At 42.9% G+C, this 19,477-nt stretch overlaps 2 protein-coding genes across 2 annotated transcripts in view; both read right to left on the bottom strand.

Moving 5' to 3' along the window:
• Window positions 1–3,999: 3,999 nt before the first annotated feature.
• LOC140321841 (galectin-1-like) lies at window positions 4,000–7,179 on the bottom strand. The gene is made up of 4 exons (XM_072398620.1): window positions 7,141–7,179; window positions 6,765–6,844; window positions 5,786–5,957; window positions 4,000–4,584 (listed from the first exon to the last, which is right to left on the bottom strand). The coding sequence occupies exons 1-4, from the start codon at window positions 7,177–7,179 to the stop codon at window positions 4,441–4,443; spliced, it is 435 nt and encodes a 144-aa protein (XP_072254721.1). The 3' UTR covers window positions 4,000–4,440.
• Window positions 7,180–18,726: 11,547 nt separating this feature from the next.
• LOC140341717 (galectin-1-like) overlaps window positions 18,727–19,477 on the bottom strand; it is a 5,696-nt gene continuing 4,945 nt past the window's right edge. The window contains exon 4 of the mRNA XM_072427621.1: window positions 18,727–19,382. Within this exon, the coding sequence (XP_072283722.1) occupies window positions 19,239–19,382 (144 nt within the window). The 3' untranslated portion in view covers window positions 18,727–19,238. The remainder of the gene's footprint in view (window positions 19,383–19,477) is intronic.

Below are 19,477 nucleotides of genomic sequence, written 5' to 3'. Positions count from 1 at the left end.
CAGGACGGATCCAGGAATTATGCTGGACGAGTGCTGTACACATGGCAGATCTGATTCCTGTCCGATACTAGCCCTGAAGTGGTAAATGGATGAGAATCATCAGACGTGTGTACACAGCCAAAGCCCAAGTACAGTTACATTTTTAAAAGTGCAGTGCTAATGCAAGTTCTTTGACACTGTTGTGACTAAGAAAAGAGAACTGAAATAGTGGAGGCCAAGTGAGTATAACTTGGTCATGGTGCCCCTTTGAAAAGTCTTGTCACCGTGGCCATCTCTGTCTTACCTGTACATTAATCCCACATTGCATGCATAAAGAAATGTCAACACTTAATAGCTTTAAGAGTTGGTGTGCTCCCCCATCTCCCACCCCCACTACCCTGTTGGCCAAGATGGCTTCCTTCCTTGGTGAGTTTTTCCAAGCCTAAGTGTTTAGTAAAATAACCCATATTTGGTGTCCTGGAAAAGGTGTTTGGAAGTATTGTACATGCTGTAGACAATCTACTAGGCATGAACCTGAGCAATAGACCTACAATGGACAGCCAACACATCCAAATGTTCATCCAACTGTAATGCACCACAAATTTACAGCCAATGTTAAATATCTTATTTATTTTTTTGTAGAGCTTGTGGGGTTCCTATAAAAAAAAGGACTTACCTGGTACTAATATGGCCAACTCAACACTCCCTCAAAACAACGAGACTCAGTCATCCATCAACAACAACAAAGTTGACACTTACATTCACTGCATTTTAATCATATTGATCACCATTTGTCTCCTTTTCTTCACATACTTCATGGTGGTACTGCTCTTGGTGTTCTTCACCAGCCCACAACTCCGGGAGACCGCTCGCTATGTCCTCTTTGTCTACATGCTTGTAAATGACATGTTGTACCTTCTCCTTGGATTCACCTTAATGCTAGGTGCTATATACACACTCTACGTCCCCATGCCCGTTTGCTACATTTTGTTCACAGCTTCATCAACGGCATTTCGAGTGACCCCATTCAGCCTGGCGGCCATGGCTCTAGAGAAATATGTAGCCATTTGTCACCCTTTAAGACACCCTGACCTGTGCACCCCACAAAGAGCCAATGCAGTATTCACCCTTATATGTACAGCATTGGTAATCCCATATGCTGGTGAATTGGCCCTCATGGCTTCATCGTTTACAAATATATTCAACCTCTACATCATATGTCGGCAGGAAAATCTGTTGGCTCTCCCATATCAAAATGCTTTAAGGTCCATGATGTTAATATTGTGTTTCGTTCCAGTGGCCATTGTCATCTTATTCACATACATCAAGATCATGATGGTTGCCCAACGAGTTGGCTCCCAGTCTTCTTCTGCCTCTAAAGCCAAGAAAACGATCTTGCTTCACGGCTTCCAGCTGCTCCTATGCATGGCTTCCTTATTGTCTATACATACCGATGTTTTTCCTGTCAAGGTTAATTTTTTGCCTGGGTTCAACTTTTTGGTGTTCACTTGCATGCCAAGGTTCCTCAGTCCTCTCATTTATGGAATTCGAGATGACCATTTGAGAAAACTTATTAAAAAGTATTTACCAAAATACATAAAACACTGAAAAAAGGTCCTACTAGGCTATATATGGAAACTCAACCAAAAGTATTTGTAAGTACAGTATAGCTAACAAATGTTGATATTGGGCACCAAGTAAAAAGACCAATATAAAAATAAGGTGGGATTAGGGCAATTTTGTGCTCCCTGGACCAATAGGCTGGTGGCCTGGGACAGGAAAGTCTTTTTCGCACACGACTTCCTTTGCAGCTCATGTGACTAAATGCTGAAAGCTGAAAAAGAAGCCCAGACGAAAACAATTCAGAACTAAAAATATGTACAGCAGACAGAGATTCTTTTACATAAAGTAAACAAATCTTTAAAAAAAAAAAAACATGCTTGGGATGCCTTAAAGCTATGCATAGTGTAAAGAACAAAACTATCCTACAGACAGTCCCAATAACAGCATCCACTAGCATATTGGATATGGAATTGATTTTTTATTTTATAATTACTTGGATTATACACAGCAGCAACCCAAACTGATATTTTTATATTTTTCATTTTTTTTGGGAAGCTTTTTTGATACATGCTTTTTCTCATCAAACTGTAATAGACTGCACTGACCAGCAGATGGAAATTTACTAATAGTTCATATTAGCTGTCTTTTTTTCTCATTGATGCAAAACTGTCCTGCCACTAACCAGTTCCTATCAAGCTTTTAACAAATTTACTACATTTGCAATACAATACAGGGTATACATATACTATCCAGCCCCCCTTGCCTGGTAATAGTAGTTCACAAAAGTCCCAAAAATTTGGGCTGCTCTTTATTCCTTGTGATCTCAAGCAAAATGGTTCAATGTCACACCTGCACTGTAAAGTCTGCATTAAGAATTAGGACCAGGATCCAGAGGATTCTTATGTTTAGAAGAATTAGGAGACCACAAATACAGCAGTGTAAAATTGGCCAACAGCAGGACACAGGAGTACAAACAGATAATTTAGTACAGGAGTTGAGAGATTTCAGATGAGACAGACAATTTTAAAAAGCAAGGCTGGGCCTAAATTTACTAGATTACAAAGGGCACAGACTGAGGCTTTACTACAAGAATTAAATAGTGCAAATGATTATGCACAGTTTTTACTATTGCACCTGATCATCATCAAGTGGTAATTGTACCTACATCTTCAAAGTTTATAAATACATTTGTTTTTACATTGCTTTTAAATAGTACAGTCTCTAAAATGTTCTCAGTTGACCATTTATGAAATGCCTGGTAAGCCCAACCCAGAAAATTACATAATTGAAGAAATCGGGCCAGTGTGATTTGTCTGTGATACATTACACTATGTTTAATATGTGCTTTTATACATGCTTGTAATAAAATATAACATTGTACAAAATTGTAATCTTGGATTGATTTGTGTTAACAAAGCTTGAAAGACCAAACTTTTTTTTAGATCCCTGAAATTTTTGAGGATACAGCAGTGTATAAATGGCCAGTGGTAGAACAGTTTAAATGAAGAATAATTTTGCAAAATGCACTAGAGAGTAGGGAGAGTGCAGGGCGCAAGAATTGACACCACAGGTGCCTGACTGGCAATTGGACCCCAGGCTCTTTGGGTACCCTCCCAGTATTTACTTCCCTCCACATGGACTGCACTCTCTACATGGCCGGCTTTACCATATATTGGGATCCTGGCGAGCAGCAAGCTATTCACTACCCATGAGTGGCATGGCCTCTGAAACTGCCTGCAGAGGGGGGCAGGGGTAAGAAGCATGTTATTGTCAGTATATGATTTAGGCTTAAAGGGCCACATGTTCATTTTTGCCCAGGTTTGCAATCCAGAGAAGAATGAAGACTAATTTAATGGAAAATTCTATGTTTGATACCAGGACAGGAAGACACAGATGGTCTTGATGACAATGAAACCTGAATCTCTGCAGCCCTTCTCCCTGCTTCCCCTACAAGGGCTCCTCCATGTTGCACACAGATCCAGGGGCCAGCTAAAAAGCTGCTGTTAGGTGGGCATTGCGGCATTCATTCATGCCCTGAGTGTGCAGTCCCTGCAGTTGCCCATGATTGTTCCAGTATCCAATGGGCCTATTAGTGGCAGGACATATTGTGCCAGTTTTGGGACCTTTACATGTCTGTAGGAGTGTAGGAAGTAGGGGCCTGGGCTAGCAATAGTAGGGCCCTGTGTGCAGATTCATGCATAGGACAGGCTCATGCATATGACATTAGGTAAAGCATGTCTGTGTTGGGCCCACCTAGTAGTTCCCCATAAATACTGAGTCTTTTCTTAAAAGTTGACAGTTTTTGTCTCATATTACCCAACTTTGTGCCCAATGTCCCATTCTTATATCCTTTAGCTTTGTTCCTTCACCTACTCAGCTTGGCTAATCTATTTTTTCACATAAATGCTTGCTCTGCTGTCCTCAAAAAAAGAATGAAAATACACAACGCTTTTTATTTGTTCTTTTATTGTTGTAATGACCATAGAACGAGGTCATAAACAGGCATTTCATTTGATATTGATTTTTCCAGCAAACACAGACAAAAGATCAGACTTGTTTTACTGAAAATCCAACAATGTACACAGGAAATGTCACACTAACACCCCAATGATTGCTATGCCTTTTAGGATTTATGCCACAGTCCTCCAGCAGACAACTATTTACTATAAAATACAACCAATTGTAAACCAGTTTAGGGTGCTGAATATTTAAAAAAATATTGCTTAGCACAATAGCACTTAATGGCTTTTCTGTATAAAGTTATTTCCAACAAAGCAAAGCAGAAGGAGTGTTGGCAGGGAGCCTACAAAATGGAATAAAAGACAATTTCTTCCCATTCCCAAGCCAGTACATGAATATGGACAGTGGAGACAGGTTCTTCCTCTCTTTCGTGTTTTTTTACCCAATCCTAAGGCGCTTGAGCCGGAAGTTTTTGAAATACATAAGTGGGATCACTTCTACGGGAACACGGACCCCAAATGTGATCAAGATTCCAGTAGGCAGCATTATGATAAACGCCTCTCTCTCATACTTTATGGAAATCTAAGAAAAAAAAAATTCACATTGTGAATCCAGGCATGATAATTATCTGCAAGTCCTCCTATTTTACAGGCAGCTAGAAGCCCCAAGGCTGCCGATGGTGCCAACAGACATCCTGAGATGTCAGCAGCCCCACACAGGGCAATCTATAATACCCTCCATCATACCTCCCCCCGAAGCTACATAAAGATCATGGGAGCTCTTCGATTATTTCAGTTAGATTTGCTTACTTTTACCCATTTTTTTCATTTTTTTTTTTAATTGGTGGTCACAATGGTTCAACCCATGTCCATTTTTCAATGGACCTGCATGCTACGACAGATACCTAGAGTGCCCACCCACACAAAGAGATATGCCAGTGAAAGCTTAGAGAAAAGAACACTAGTAGCATCAATGATAATGGAAAACGAGATCTACAACTATGTTCATTTGCTGGTCTTTTGACAGGTGAGCCAGGAAGAAAGAACCTGCAGTAAAGTCTTCTTCTGGCCTGTACAACAGGGAGTGACCAGATGGACAAAATGGCACCATCAGACCTTCTGAAGTAAGGGGACAAGTCATGATTGAGACTTTTGTAACCTCGTTCCTACACCACTCTTCCAGCCTACACATCATTCTCTCCCAAGCCTTCAGCCAATTCCTATTCATAGCCTTCTCATCAATATTAAACATACATTACAATTATTTTGAATAATTTTCGCACAACCATGTTTTTTTGAGTTTTTACCCTCTCAAATCTATGTATTGACAAGAACATTTCCACTGTTCCTATTCCCACATGCTCCACCAAGTAAGACCTATTTGACCCCTTAGCCACCTATCCCATTGGTTACATTGCTGATGGTTATTCATAAGTTATCATAGACTTCAAGCACCAGCCAAAATTCAACATCTTACCCACCAAACTTTCACATTGGCAAGCACAAGATTTTAATCTTAACTTCCATTTGCAAAAGTGGCAACTGGCAAAAGTTCACATAGAATGTAATCCTCATCCCTACACAGTATACAATGATAACGTGGTAAATACTCTCCATGCTATCTGCCCACTAAGATCAGATGAAGATGTGACCGCCATAGCATAGTTCATAGTTACACCCTCATCCAAAGCCATTATCTTTCAGAAATGTATATTTGTACTTTACGAACAGAAATACCACTGTACTATCAGTAAATACAAACCCTGCATGGGCCATAGGCATACCGTGTTATCTCCCCCTTTAATGAAGGGGAAGGCATCCACAATCATCGGCTCTCCCCAGACGAAGTTAATCACCGAGCAGCACATTATCTTGCGGGTGCATCCATATAGATGGAATCGAGGATTAAAGTGCAGCAGCAAGTTTTCAGCATCTAGTCCCAGGTTCACTGCAAAACTAGAACAAACAGCAATGATTCTACTCACCTACCCCTGCCAGAGAAAACTCTGGAGTTCTTTAGTATTGGTATTCTCTGTTGGGGTTCAGAGGTAACTCTGCCCCTTTAATAAAATTTTACATGAAGGATATTGGCAAGTATTATGAGAATTCAAAACTATAAAAATGCATTTATAGGTATATAAAGTGGAAATTCAAGCATTTATATGTTTGGTTGGGGCTTTGAAACAACTATTGACCCCAGTAGCCGCCAGCACTATGACGCAACTAGTCCTCAAATTTCACAAGAGAAGAGCCTAACCCAAAGTCCTTGGCTTGTGGCCCCAGCCCTGTTATACCCATGTGCCTTGTGAACTCACATTAGAGGGGGAGCCGGGTTCATGAGTCCCCGTATGCGGGGTAGCATGAGGAGCTGGTCTACTGGAGGTCCATTGCACCTGCTGGAAGTTTTGAGAATTGCTCCTCAGTGCCTGCAGCTACACAGATCAGTGGGGGTTGGTTTTAAAGCCAATTTATTGCTTGTACAGAATATTAGAATGTTTGCATGCCTCATAAAATTTAGCTGATGGGCAAGTCATCAGAACACATTTTACTTTGGTAATTTTTTTTTTAAAGCTTTAAAGTCTCTGGGCAAAAATATTTGGAACCATTTACTCAAGAATTGTGGAAGCCAGTAATGATTTACACAGAGCACACTTTCATATATAGGATTACTGTATTATGCACAGAGCTCACATGTAAAAATGTATTATAATCAGATCAGACATTATTATACATATTTCAGGTTAGGACCACATCTTAACTTACTCTGTACAGACCTCTGGAACGAAGCCTGTTAATTCAATACAATTTCCAGGTTTCAGGTTGAGATGGCTTACAATGACATTCTGTATGAGAGAAACACAATAATGATATCCTATACAGTGTGGAAAGAATACAAGATAATGTGGAGCCCCAGCATACCCCCAATGAGGGAGCCAAGGGCCACCACCAGCATTATCACCAAAAGATAAGGCAGTGGCTACCCCCAGCATAATAGAGATTTATTAGTAGAGAAGCAAACGCTGCATTTTTCCTGTGGTCCACAAAAAATTGTGCATTCACAACAAAAAAGTCACAAATCAGAAGCAGTTTACATTGAACTCATAATACCCATTGGTCCATCCATTCCATTAGCACTCACATATCCTTCCGGTCCTCCCTCTCTATCCAGGCTTGCCATCCTTCCCCTGCTGAGACACATAAAAGCGGCCCTTACCTCTTCCTCTTATATATGACTGGCTGCTCGGACTGTAACCAATCAGTAGGACGGGTGTAACCCCCACACACAGCAATCACTGGACTGGATGAGGGGTTCCAGAATCTTTCACTATAAATGGTAATGATAGGAGAGACAGAATGATTTCTAAAGAGGACCTGTCACTGGGACATTATGGAAGCTGCCATTGCTGAATTCATTCTAAAAACACACCTGAACCAAGCGTGCAGATAACTATGAACACCTGAACTGCATCCTCTTTGTGGGTCAGTGATTCAGACAGAGGATCAGAACAACCAGGCCAGCAATGGCAGCTTCCAGCATCCCAGTGATGGGTCATCCTGGAGCTTTAGAGGTACAAGTCATTACATAGATACAAATTTCCTTTTGATTTATGGTGCTAAAAAGACTATAACACATAACAATGGCAGCCATCAGAACACTGGGCCCGCTGTATGACTCCAATACTGGGAAGGTCAATAAGAACAATCACTCATACTGCAAATTGCTCTCATTCACCTTGTAGTAGATAGAAAATGAGTTTAACTCTTCAGGTGAAGTTTCACAAATGAACATCAATGGTGATCTGATCAAACGTTTTCCCAGCAACCTGCAATGGTGATCCAGTCCAAATGTATCAAAGTAGTGTAGCCGTATGTGACCAAGATCCCCCACATACATATATCTCTCATATACCATGGGTGTAAATGTGGTATAAACATATATGAAGCCCCGGGGATTGTGTGATGGGAATCCTGCAGGGCTACAAATGCTGGAATGGGCAGCACTCCGGGTATTAGTCATGTGTAGTCCCTGTTCAGTGCTATCATAGGTAGGTAGTAAGTAAATATAAAGACCTCAAAGGTGAATGTGGGCAAAAAAAGTTTGCTTAGTTCCCCTGCATCAGCATTAATGGTTTACTTGGCTGGCTCAGTGTCCCTGGAGGCTTACTCAACTCAAACTGGCCAACCGATACTCCTGTTACACCTCTTATTTACCTATATGAATGCTGCCTATGATGATCAACTATGGCGTGAAAGTGCTGGACTAAGGTTACATTGTTTGCCAGCAGTGACAGCCAAAGACCTCATTACTGCTGCTTCAATGGAATTTAGGGGCACATTACATAATGACCACATTTACTTTTCAGCCACCTGAATTGACTTAGAGTGTCATTGTTCTGGGACCACCAAGTCAAGGTTGCCAGTCTAAATTTTTTTTTTTTAATGGACAAGACTGCAAAAAATTCCAGACACTCACATTTCTTTTTAGAGGGAGCAGAGTCAATGGCCCTGATTTATCAAAAGAATGGACGTACGCTGGCCGCACAAAAACACACACCGCTCGCCAAGGCTTATTACCACCAGTCAGGGCTGAGTACTAGTGCACTCGTCTGCCGGCTTCCTGCAAATGTGAGCAATAGGGTTGCAAATTCGCCAATTAGGGCTAATAATTTCAGGTGCGCAATTCAGGATGATCTGTTCAGCTTGATCAATGGTGATCAGTGATGTCATTGCAATCAATTAGTACTCACCCGCTCCCTATGTGCATCTACAGTCCATTATAGGTCAGTGTGAATCTTTAGTGCTTGATCTTTGTTTTGGGTAAATGCTACTTTTTTATGTTACATTATACTTGTTCCCAAAATTGCTTCATTTATACTTTGATTTGTTGCAGTTGTTGTTTTGATACTTTTTGTTGCAACACTACAAACTAATTCATATCAAGCTGTATAAATAATAATTAGCAATTTATAATATCTCATCTCACAATACTATGAATGTCCAAAAAAAAGCATTTTGGATCTGATTCAAATTTCATTCTAGTTTGCCTTTCGACAAATCAAATATTTTACCAAAAGATTGTTGTCAAAGATGTTATAATATATGTATCACGGAACATTTAGTGATTTCACTTGTGTGTGTGTGTGTATGTGAAAATACATTTAAATGTAAATATATACATATGCATTTTCATTTTTACTATTTTAACTTGACTAGTTTGCGGGGGGGGGATTATAATGTAATCTGCTTTTAAATTTCTCGCCAAGCCGCGCCTCCCCGATGTACCGACGCTTCACGCATCACATCGATCAACCCCAGGGATGTGATGCAGAAGCCGGCCTGGAATCGCCGCCGATGCCGCTGGATCAAGGGGAGCAGGTAGGATTTTTTTTTTTATACCCTGAGCCACACTCAGCAATACTGCCAAGGCGATTAATGTTGCTGGCATCCAATCTGTAAGCGCTTCTGGCATGGCCCTATGTGTGCTCAGAAAGTATGATGCTGACATTTTCATTTTGCAGGAGACCTGGCTCAGTTCCCTGGCCAGTACCTATATAGAAAAGAGGGAGTGAAGGTTCAGACCTTCTTTCTGGTCCCCTACAGCTGAGCCTTACAGTGGAGTTGCAGTTCTGTCAATGGACCTCCAACCAAATGGGACAGGAAATGCCTCTTTAACAAGGCTAAGCCCTTTCTTTTTTACTTCCGAGCAGATGTCTTTGGAAAGGATCAGAAACAAGCTGGTATGGGATTGGTGGCTTTTTCAGATCCCTTTGTAAAAAGAAACAATTTGATAAATATGTAAAGTATAAGTGATTGTGCAAAAGATTTGACCAACTTGTCTCAAGGAAAGGTAACCCAGAGGAGATCACTGAGGTAAAACTCCATTTAAAAGAAAACCAATATGACCGGCAGGCCTCCTTTGTATTAGAAAAGGATTATGGGAAACACCTTGCCTGACCCTTTCCAGAATTTTCCCCAGAACAGGGGTTAGCAGTTAAGTCTTTGGTGGATCTAGTTGACAATACAGGTTATCTGGTTATGTCCAGGGCAGGGATCCTGGATGTCATCAGAAGTAATTATGCAGATATCCTGGGAAGAAAACCTTTTGATCAAGACAAGATGGTGTATTTAAGATCCACACCAAGTTTGGGAAATGTTTCACATTCTGCTGTGGATTTGACCAATCACAGTGAACGATCTGTGCCATTCTATAGATAGGCTGACCACCAAGAAATCGCCTGGGCCAGATGGACTGATCTAAAAGTCTGCTGGCATTGGATCATGTGAAAGCTTTTGATCGAGTGAATCATGAATATTTCAGGTCACTGCTTGGCAGATACGGCTCTAACTGGGAGTGTTTCTGCCAATTGATTTTGGTCTGGGGATATTTTATATAATTGAGAGCAGTAAGGGGTTATTCACACATGCAACATTTGGACAATGAATAGATGATTTTAGCTTGTACCCATATGGGACACATAATGCAAGTGGAACAGATGAGTTCTTGGTAGAATACATTTGATTTGGAATTGACTGCATATTTGTTTGAAATTTTGTCGGCGTGCTGTTCCCGGTACACAGACCCACTTTGGTTGACCCCAACGCCAAGTTTGCGGGAGGGTCAAAAACCTGGATGAGATATTGGGTTGAACCTGTTGGTCCCAATGGGCCCTGAAGAAGCAAACTTAATTCATGAAACAAATTGCGTAACATTGAGGACATCAACTCAGTCTACGAGTAGGTTGTGGGAAGTTCCTGGCTTTGCCCCCTTCCAGATGAAATAGAAAAATGAGTGTGGGGGGACATGACAGCCTAATATCATAGTATGTAACTGTGCAAATATCAGGTCTTTGCGATTCTTAAAACTGTTTTTCTTTTTAGTGAGAAGCTGTGATGGCACGAGCAAGTTTCATGTCGTTGGAGTTATGGGCCGTCATTAAATTTTTGTTTCTCCAGGGAAAGGAAGGACACTTCTCTCTTCTCTCCCCCAGCATTTGTGAGATCTCAATGTGAATGTCTTTTGCTAACTTTCCCTGGAGAAGCAAAAATTTCATGATGGCCTGTAACTCCAACGAAGTGAAACTTGCTGATGGTGCCAACAGACATCATATCATGTCAGCAGCCCCACACAAACCAATCTATAATACTCTCCACCATACTTCCCCCTGAAGCTACATAAAGATCATGGAAGCTCCGAGTATTTCAATTAGATTTGCTTTACTTTTACCCTTTTTTTATTTTAAATTGGTGATCACAGTGGTTCACCACATGTCCATTTTTCAATGGAGCTGCATGCTACGACAGATAGCTAAAGTGCCCAAAGTAACACCCACACAATAACTATGCACAAAGCTTCTGACATATGCCAGTGAAAGCTAAGAGGATAGGCCTAGCTCCAGCATCATGGCAAAACTGGACATCACTTCCCCCCTGCTCAAGGAGATGGTGGCAGGGGCTTCCTTAAATGATGTTGTGGGCTCCATAAGGAATAGCTCCCAGATCCCTGATGGATCTGTGATTTCCTGGAATGACTTAATCTTCACATCCTGTGAAGTAAGGCATGGCAGCCGCCCCAAGTCCACAGGACTATTGTCTATCAGAGGGACCTAGGTAAAGACTTCGGCCTGGGTTCATGGAAAAAGAATTGTACCATTCTGGAAAATGAAGACTTGATGACGGAACTCAGAGTTGTCTACGTCACAAGTGACTGGTCAGAGGTCTAGGCCTCCTGTGCGCCTGAGCCCTGAACCTCCTAGGGCTAGATGCCGTACCAGGAGCCCAATTAAGGACCCTCCGGGGTCTTCAGCCCAGAGGAACACTTCGGCTGGTGCTGGGATGGCTGGGAAGAATCCTCTACCCAGGCGTAGCCCTAGGGTGGGGGGGGGGAGGCACAGGAAATATGTCTCCCTCTTCTCACCCTGTGAGAATGGAGGTGCAAGCCTCTAGGAGGCTTGCTGAAGAGGAAGGTGGCGTGCGCTAGCACGTTTTTGGGGGGTGCACCCAAGCCCCCAGGGTCCCTTACCTAGGTCTTGCAGGGGAGCAGAGTCACGGGGATCTGGCTCCAGTAGGGGGAAGCCGCGGGGCTCCCTGGAGGGGGAAGCCGATGCAGGGCAGTCGGAGGTTGCCAGGGTACAGGGGGGGCTCTGTCGTGCGGGTGGTGGAGCTTCTGCAAACTACCAAGATGGCTGTGCAGGAGGCTGGTCCAGGCGCAAGTGAAGAGGAAGCGGGGCTGTCGGGCCAGATGCAGGAGGGAGGGAGAGCAGCCAGGACATCAGTTGAAGAGAGCGGAGCCTGCGTGATGACGCAGATGGAAGACGCAGGGGTTCCCAAAAGTGTAGGGGTAGTGCTGGCCAGAGTTTTGAAGATGTGGCCAGGTGCCAGCCGGATTACAGGGGAAGCAACACGGTGGGCTGAAGGGTCCCTGCTGGTGTCGGTCAGGCAGGTGGATGCGAGGTTTAGTGGAGGAACTGCGGCAGTGGGGGTGCCCAGTAAATGTGGGGGGTGCCGACAGCAGAGGCTGCAGGGGTTTCAGGGGAGGGGGGGACAACGTGGCAGTAGTGGGGGGGCGTAGCAGGATGATACAGACGTATGTGCATAGGGTGTACGGGGGCGTGGCGTGGCTCAGATATGACAAGTAATTTAGGAAGCTTAAGGCTTTTTGTCCTTCGATCCGGTAGGATCACAAGGACATAGGCATGTTGATGAAGTTGATGACACCCCCTCCATTGCCAATGGAGGGGTTAGTGATTTCTCCATTAGAAGTAGTCCCTAAAAAGGAGCCGAACAAGTTTCGGCTCATTCATCATTTGTCTTTCCCGGCGGGGTGGTCAGTGAATGAGACGATTGACCCCAGCTTTGCTCAGTGACATATATGTGACAGCGCACTAAAATGGGTCTGTAGGTATGGAAAGGGGGCGCTGTTGGCTAAGGCGGACATAGGGGCAGCCTTTTGGTTGTTACCGGTGCACTCAGATAGTCATCGTTTTCTGGGTTGCATGTGGGAGTTTGGCTGTAGGGGCCAGTTTCTAATGTGGATCTGGACCTATTTACGGATGCTGTGGGGGCATCTGGGTATGGGGCTTTTGGGCAAGGAAAATGGAGTGCGGAGCCTTGGCCCGAGTCCTGGAAGGATGTGGGATTGGTGGCAAATCTGGAGGCTCTGGAATTGTTCCCCATTGTGGTGGCTTTGGAGTTGTGGGGGGGGGCGAGTTGGCAAATAAGCGTATTGGGTTTTGTTGTGACAATCTAGGCGTGGTTCAGGCAGTGAACGCCTATTCTGCCTCTTCACCTCCAGTTGTTAGATTACTAAAACAGTTGGTTTTTAGTTGCCTTCGCTGGAACATTGCTGTGTGTGCTGTGCATATTCCTGGTACTGTCAACTCTATAGCTGATTTTCTGTCTCGGTAGGCAGTGGTTCTTAAAGCTGGATCCAGGGGTGGAGTGTCGGGGTGCCCCATGCCCTCAAGAGCTGTTGAGGATCCCCTTGGCATCGTAGCGGGTATGATACTGCGTTCAGTGAGTCCGGCTACTTGGTTGCTGTATTCTGCAGTATGGAAGGAATGGTGGGCTTTTTGTGAGGAATGCAGAGGGGCCAGGTCTGAGGATGATTTTCAGGGTGTGTTGATTTATTTTTTGTGTCTTTGTTTTGAGAATGGGGTGGTGGTTTCGGTTATGAAGAGAAAATTGGCGGGTTTGGCCCTTTGGTTCAAGTTAATGGGTTTAAGAGATTTGAGTAAGGTTTTTTTAGTGCGGCAGGCAGTGAAGGGTGATAGGCCTTTGTTGGTGCATGCGGATGGATTGGCATTGCTTAGATACCAATTTTTGGCGTTTTTTCGAAGATGTCTTGGTGAGGAGGGGGTGGAAGCCAAATCTTTTTTGTCCCATTCCTTCAGAATAGAGGCAGTGATGGAGGCGGCACGGTGGGGCCTGGGAGACGAGGTCATTAGGCGCATTGGTCGGTGGGAGTCACAGCATTTTCGGTTATATGTGCGGCCACAGTTGATGTGAAAGGGGGGTTTCAAGTAATGGGCAGTTGTTAATTTTGCTGGGTTTATTGTTGTTTTTTTGTTTTAGGTGGTTCCCAGTGTCTGGTCCGGATCTTAGGGCACTCCTGTGTGAGTCGAGGGGCCAGACGAGCAGCATTGTGACCAGATGGGTGGCAGTTGGGTTTCCCGCGAGCCGAGGTTGTAATTCGGTGGATTGGACTGCCCGGTATGCCCTGGGGTAGGGTGCTGGCTGAGGGTCATCGTTATTTGATTTGGGATAGGAGCCCAAATGTAGTGGTGTTGCTCACAGGAGGTAATGATTTGGAACAAAAGCCTGTTCGGGAATTACCCAGGGACATTAGGTGGGGTGTGCTTAGATTGCTGACCTTGTTGCCGAGTGTTATTGTGGTTTGGTCAGATGGGGTGGCCAGGACACAATGGCGGGGCACACGGTCCGTTGCCCAGGTGAATAAAGCTAGGATTAAGCTTAATAAAGTAGTGGGAAGTTTTGTGGGCCGTAATGAGAGGGTAGTTGTCTGTTATAAGGGAAATAGAGGGGGATTTGGGTTTGTATTAGGCTTTTGATGGTGTACACTTGTCAGATGTGGGAATGGATCTGTGGAGTTTAGGTTTGCAGGAGGGTAGGGTTAGGGTGTGCCGGGGCGCACAAGGGCAAGATGTTGTTCTTGTGGCACCTAGCGGTGAGGTCCTCGAGGAAAGGTGTTGTATTGGATGGTTTTCAGTGGAGGTGAGGGTCTCATCTAAGGTATGAGACCCTCAGTAGGGTTGATGTTGGGAGTTGATTAAAATTGCTAGTGTAGGGCTGCGAGTGCTGCTGGTATTGTTCCTGAGCATGACTGGGAGGGATTGGGAGCAGGCAGTGGAAGGGTTAGGAGTTAACAAGGAAAGGAGGGGGGTGTGGATATTAGCCTGCTTGGAATTGACATACATGGGGGAGGGATAAGAGGTATGAAAAAGGGGGAGAGGTGGAAGAGGAGGGTCTTCTTTCACCATTACGGAGCAAGGACTGGAAAGTTTCCCTCCAACCCTCCCTCTTGAGGCGGGGGGGGGATGGTAGTAGAGAGTTCTTCAGTTGGCGGTGAGGTCCTCGAAGGAAGGTGTTGTATTGGACAGTTTTAAGTGGGGGTGCGGGTCTCATCTAAGGTATGAGACCCGCGATAAGGTTTATTTTGGGAGTTGATTAAAATTGCTGCTGTAGGGCTGCAAGTGGTGCTGGTATCGTTCCTGAGCTTGAGGTTAGGCTGGGAGCATACATACCTCGGACATGCAGACCCTTTAGGTGTGGGAGTTATGATTAGTGAGACTTTCGAGGACCAGTAACCAGGGGTATGTTTAAAGTTTTAGGTAAAGATGTTTTATTAATGAATTTATTTCATTTATTTATGGTTATTTGAGAATTTGGTAATTATTTGTTTGTATATATAATTTCATACTGTTATTTATGGTTAATTTTATAGTTATTTATAAAAGAGTTTTAGTGTTATTTAAGTATTTGGTAATAAACGCCCCCATTGGGCCATTTAACCAAGTTAAGGTGTCATTGTTTGTTTTGGGGGGGTAAAAGGCAGTGGGTTGGGGGTGGGCACGGTATGCAGGAACTCAGCCCTATCACAGTCATACCTCTTCTTCTTTTTGTTTGTTGTATAGAGCTCCTTATCAAGTGCATCAAATGAAACCCAGAGATCAGAGGGATCACCACACCCCGTACTGGCCAGATGGGAGGTCAAGTGTTCTCCCTACATGAATAGTGTAATGGTATTCTTTGCAGATCAGTGTTCCACTAACGGGCTCGTCCAGACCTGCAATGACTTGTGCCAATCTTCAAGGGCACAAGTCAACTGTGGGAAGTCAGAACCCATGCCTGCCTTCTCCTGTGTCCATTCCCTTCAACATCAGACCAGATTTCATCAAAATCCTTGGAGTTTGAAGTCCTGGAAAGAGATACTGTCAAAGACGCACTAATATTTGAACTCTGGAGCCTCAGAGAACTCACCATCGAAGGGTAAACACTGGTACTCATGGCGAGATCCTCCCTGTGTTTCAGTAACTCGCCCAGGCCTAGCTTGGAAGTGGGGAGTCATAATAAGGGAATACCTCAAATGGAGGAAAGGACATTGACAACACGGCATCTGCAGGACTTTCATTGACAGGACTTCATTCTCTGTGGGTATCTCCATGGGAAAGCCCAGTCTCTTACAAGAGGCTTATAAACAGAAACAAGGACCTCTGTAGGTACAGGCATTGACCTTTTTGTATCATAGAAGAAAAAAGTGTCTTGCACATGTTCTGGCAGTGCTCCTTTGCACAAGCCCTGTTGAGGGCTCAGGGACAAGAACTGAGCCAATATGTGCTCCAATCAGCAAATATACACTGTGGAGTGTTGTATGGACTGTTTCAAAGCACATTCATGAAACACAAGATCACTATTGCTTTGGGGAATGATGAGCTGCTTCAAGGACACTGTCTGGACTATTCCCCTATGGATTTCTCGAAGCAAAAGGATGTTTAACTGGAAATACCCCTCTGCTTTCAAACATGCCATAATTCTCCCTATCCTAAAGAAATTCTCACTGGACCCCCTCCTCACCCTCTAACTACCGTTCTATCTCCCTTCTCCCATATGTCTCCAAACTTCTTGAACTCCTTGTCTACAAAAGACTCACCCATTACCTGAGCACCAACTCTCTCCTTGACCCTCTCCAGTCTGGTTTTAGAGCTGCCCATTCCACTGAACCATCCCTTACTAAAGTGGCCAATGTCCTCATCAGAGCCAAGTCTCAAGGAAACAGCAGCATTCACCCCCACCTGGGTTAGTAAACAACGTACGTATATTAGATTTAAGATTGACATTTCTAGCAATACATTGGATGACAAGCATTTCATCTAAGGGCCACTTGTGACTGTAGTGACCTGTGTTGATTTTTTTAATACGATTTTATTTTATGTGTGAATGTTGTGCTTTATACTTCTGCCACCTCGCATGCAGGATTAGGTCACATATCACAAAAATTTAAATTTGCCCCATTTTAAGTGTCCTAATGCAACCTCTTATTTATATAAAAAACTGGGACAATGAACCATGGCATGGGTATAAGTGTAGATAGAGCAGCAGTAGAATGGTGGACAACCAGTCTTCTATACATAGGCATGGCTCTCCACCACTATTCTAGGAAAGATTATGTCCCTCATGCATTGAATCCCTTCTTTATTTACAGGGGTGCCACCATTAATAACATTTGTTTCATAGAAGACCTTACTAGAAGAACAGTGTAATGCACTACAGTGATTACCATACATGTGTAGGAATGGTTGTAATAGTTTTATACCAGCTCTGTGCTGATGCAAAAAGTGGGTGTTGAAGTAGTAAAAAGGAGCAACTATTCACCTATATCTGTGAAGGTTTTTTTTGTTCCAGGTAAATAATTCAAGCTTTGCAGTGTGAGGAAAATTTTGAATAATTATGATAGAAAAAAAGTAATTCAGCTGTTTAACATCAAAGCTGACCACCAGATACATGTAAAAAACACCAAATGCCTTTATTTGTTTATTAAAAGAAAAAACAATAAGTATAATTTTAATTGCAGGCAATGTATATACCCCAGTGGGGTGATTAGGGAAGAAAAACATCTTAAACAAGACAAGATGGGAGTGTTTAAGATACAAACCAGGTTTGGAAAATATTTCACATTCTGCTGTGAATTCGACCAATCACAGTGAATGATTTGTGCCGTGCTATAGATAAGCTGACCACCAAGAAATTGCCTGGGCCATATGGACTGATTGAAATATCTGCTGGCATTGGATCATGTGAAAGCTTTTGATCGGGTGAATCATGAATATCTCTGGTCACTGCTTGGCAGGTACGCTTCTAACAGCATTTCTACCAGTTGATTTTGGCTTGGGGATATTTTATACAATTGAGGGTAGTTCCTAGGATTATGTCCCAACCGTAAACTTGAGGGAGGGCCTGAAACTTGGACGAGATATCAGGTTAAACCTGTAGTGGATCCCAATGTGTCCTGAAGAACCAGACAATCTGTGAACCACATTAAGTAATATTGATGACACCAACTGTCTGTATATGTAGGAATATCCTTCTGAGATAATGTTTTTATGTATTTTTTATATTTCTTATATTTTTATAAGACCTTATATTTGGCAATTTGCTAATAATATTTGGATTTGTCAAACAGTTCATACCCCAGATTAAATAAACTGCAAAACATCACTGTATTGATTTAGCATGCAGTCACTAAAGTTGGTGAGGGAGTTATACTATTCTTTCAATATTTGTAATTGCAACATGCAATCCAGACCAAGAATACAACCAAGGTCTGGAAACGGTTTCCAAAAACCAACCTCACTAATTGAGGCAAATTGTTCTGATTTCTGTCTATTGTTCCTCCATATGGAAGATACAGCCAAAGGTAAAGCAGTGGAATGGAGACATGGACATCTATTAGTTGAGTAGGAAAAGTTGATAAATGAGAAATCTTCATACAACACCATTATTACAGAATCTTTTCATAAACGTTGACCATTTCGGACTCATACTATCCCTTTCGTGTCCAACGTCCCCATTCCTATATCTGATATTCCATAGCTTTGTTCCTTTACTAAGGATGTTTTGTTCCTTTACCAATGCAGCTCAGCTAATCGAAATGTTTCTTTACATGAATGCTTGTTCAGCTGTCCTCAAAAAGGAATGAAAATAAACAATGTTTTTGGTTTGTCCTTTTATTGCTTTAATGACCATAAGACAAGGTCTTAAAACAGGCATTTAATTTGGTATTGAATTTTCCAATGAAAAGTGAAGACCAGATTTGTTTTACTAAAAATCCAACAATACAGACAGCAAATGTAGCACTAGTGCCCCCAATGATTGCAATGCCTTTTAGGAGTTATGCCACAGTCCTCCAGCAGGTGGGCGCAATACAGCACAAGACGATTTACTATAGACTACAACCAATTCTAAGCCAGTTTAGGCTGATGAATATTTAAACAGTTCATTGGCTCAGCTCAATCACATTTACTGGCCGTTAGTGAAATGTGAAGTCATTTCCAACAATGAATTATAGGCGAGCAAAACACACTGTATGGCTATAGGGGCAGAAGGATGCAGAATGTTGGCAGGGAGCCTACAAAACAGAATAGAAGACATTTTCTTCCCATTCCCAAGCCAGCACATGAATATGGACAGCTGAGACAGGTTATTCCTCTCTTGCATGTTTCTTTACTGAATCCTTAGGCGCTTGAGCCGGAAGTTTTTGAAGAACATAAGTGGGATCACTTCTAGGGGAACACAGACCGGGAATGGAAGCAAGAATCCAGAAGGCAACGATATGATAAACAGCTCTTTCTCATACTTTATAGAAAACTAAGAAAGAAAAATAAAAAAAAGAAAAGAAAACACTTTCATATTGTGTATAGGGGCACGGTAATTACCTATAAATCCTACCATCCACCTGCTGA

This window comes from Pyxicephalus adspersus, chromosome 1 (genome assembly GCF_032062135.1).
Source record: "Pyxicephalus adspersus chromosome 1, UCB_Pads_2.0, whole genome shotgun sequence".
Classification (NCBI taxonomy): Eukaryota; Metazoa; Chordata; class Amphibia; order Anura; family Pyxicephalidae; genus Pyxicephalus; species Pyxicephalus adspersus.
The sequence above is the reverse complement of the archived record's forward strand: the minus strand, read 5'-3'. Positions and strand labels throughout refer to the sequence as shown.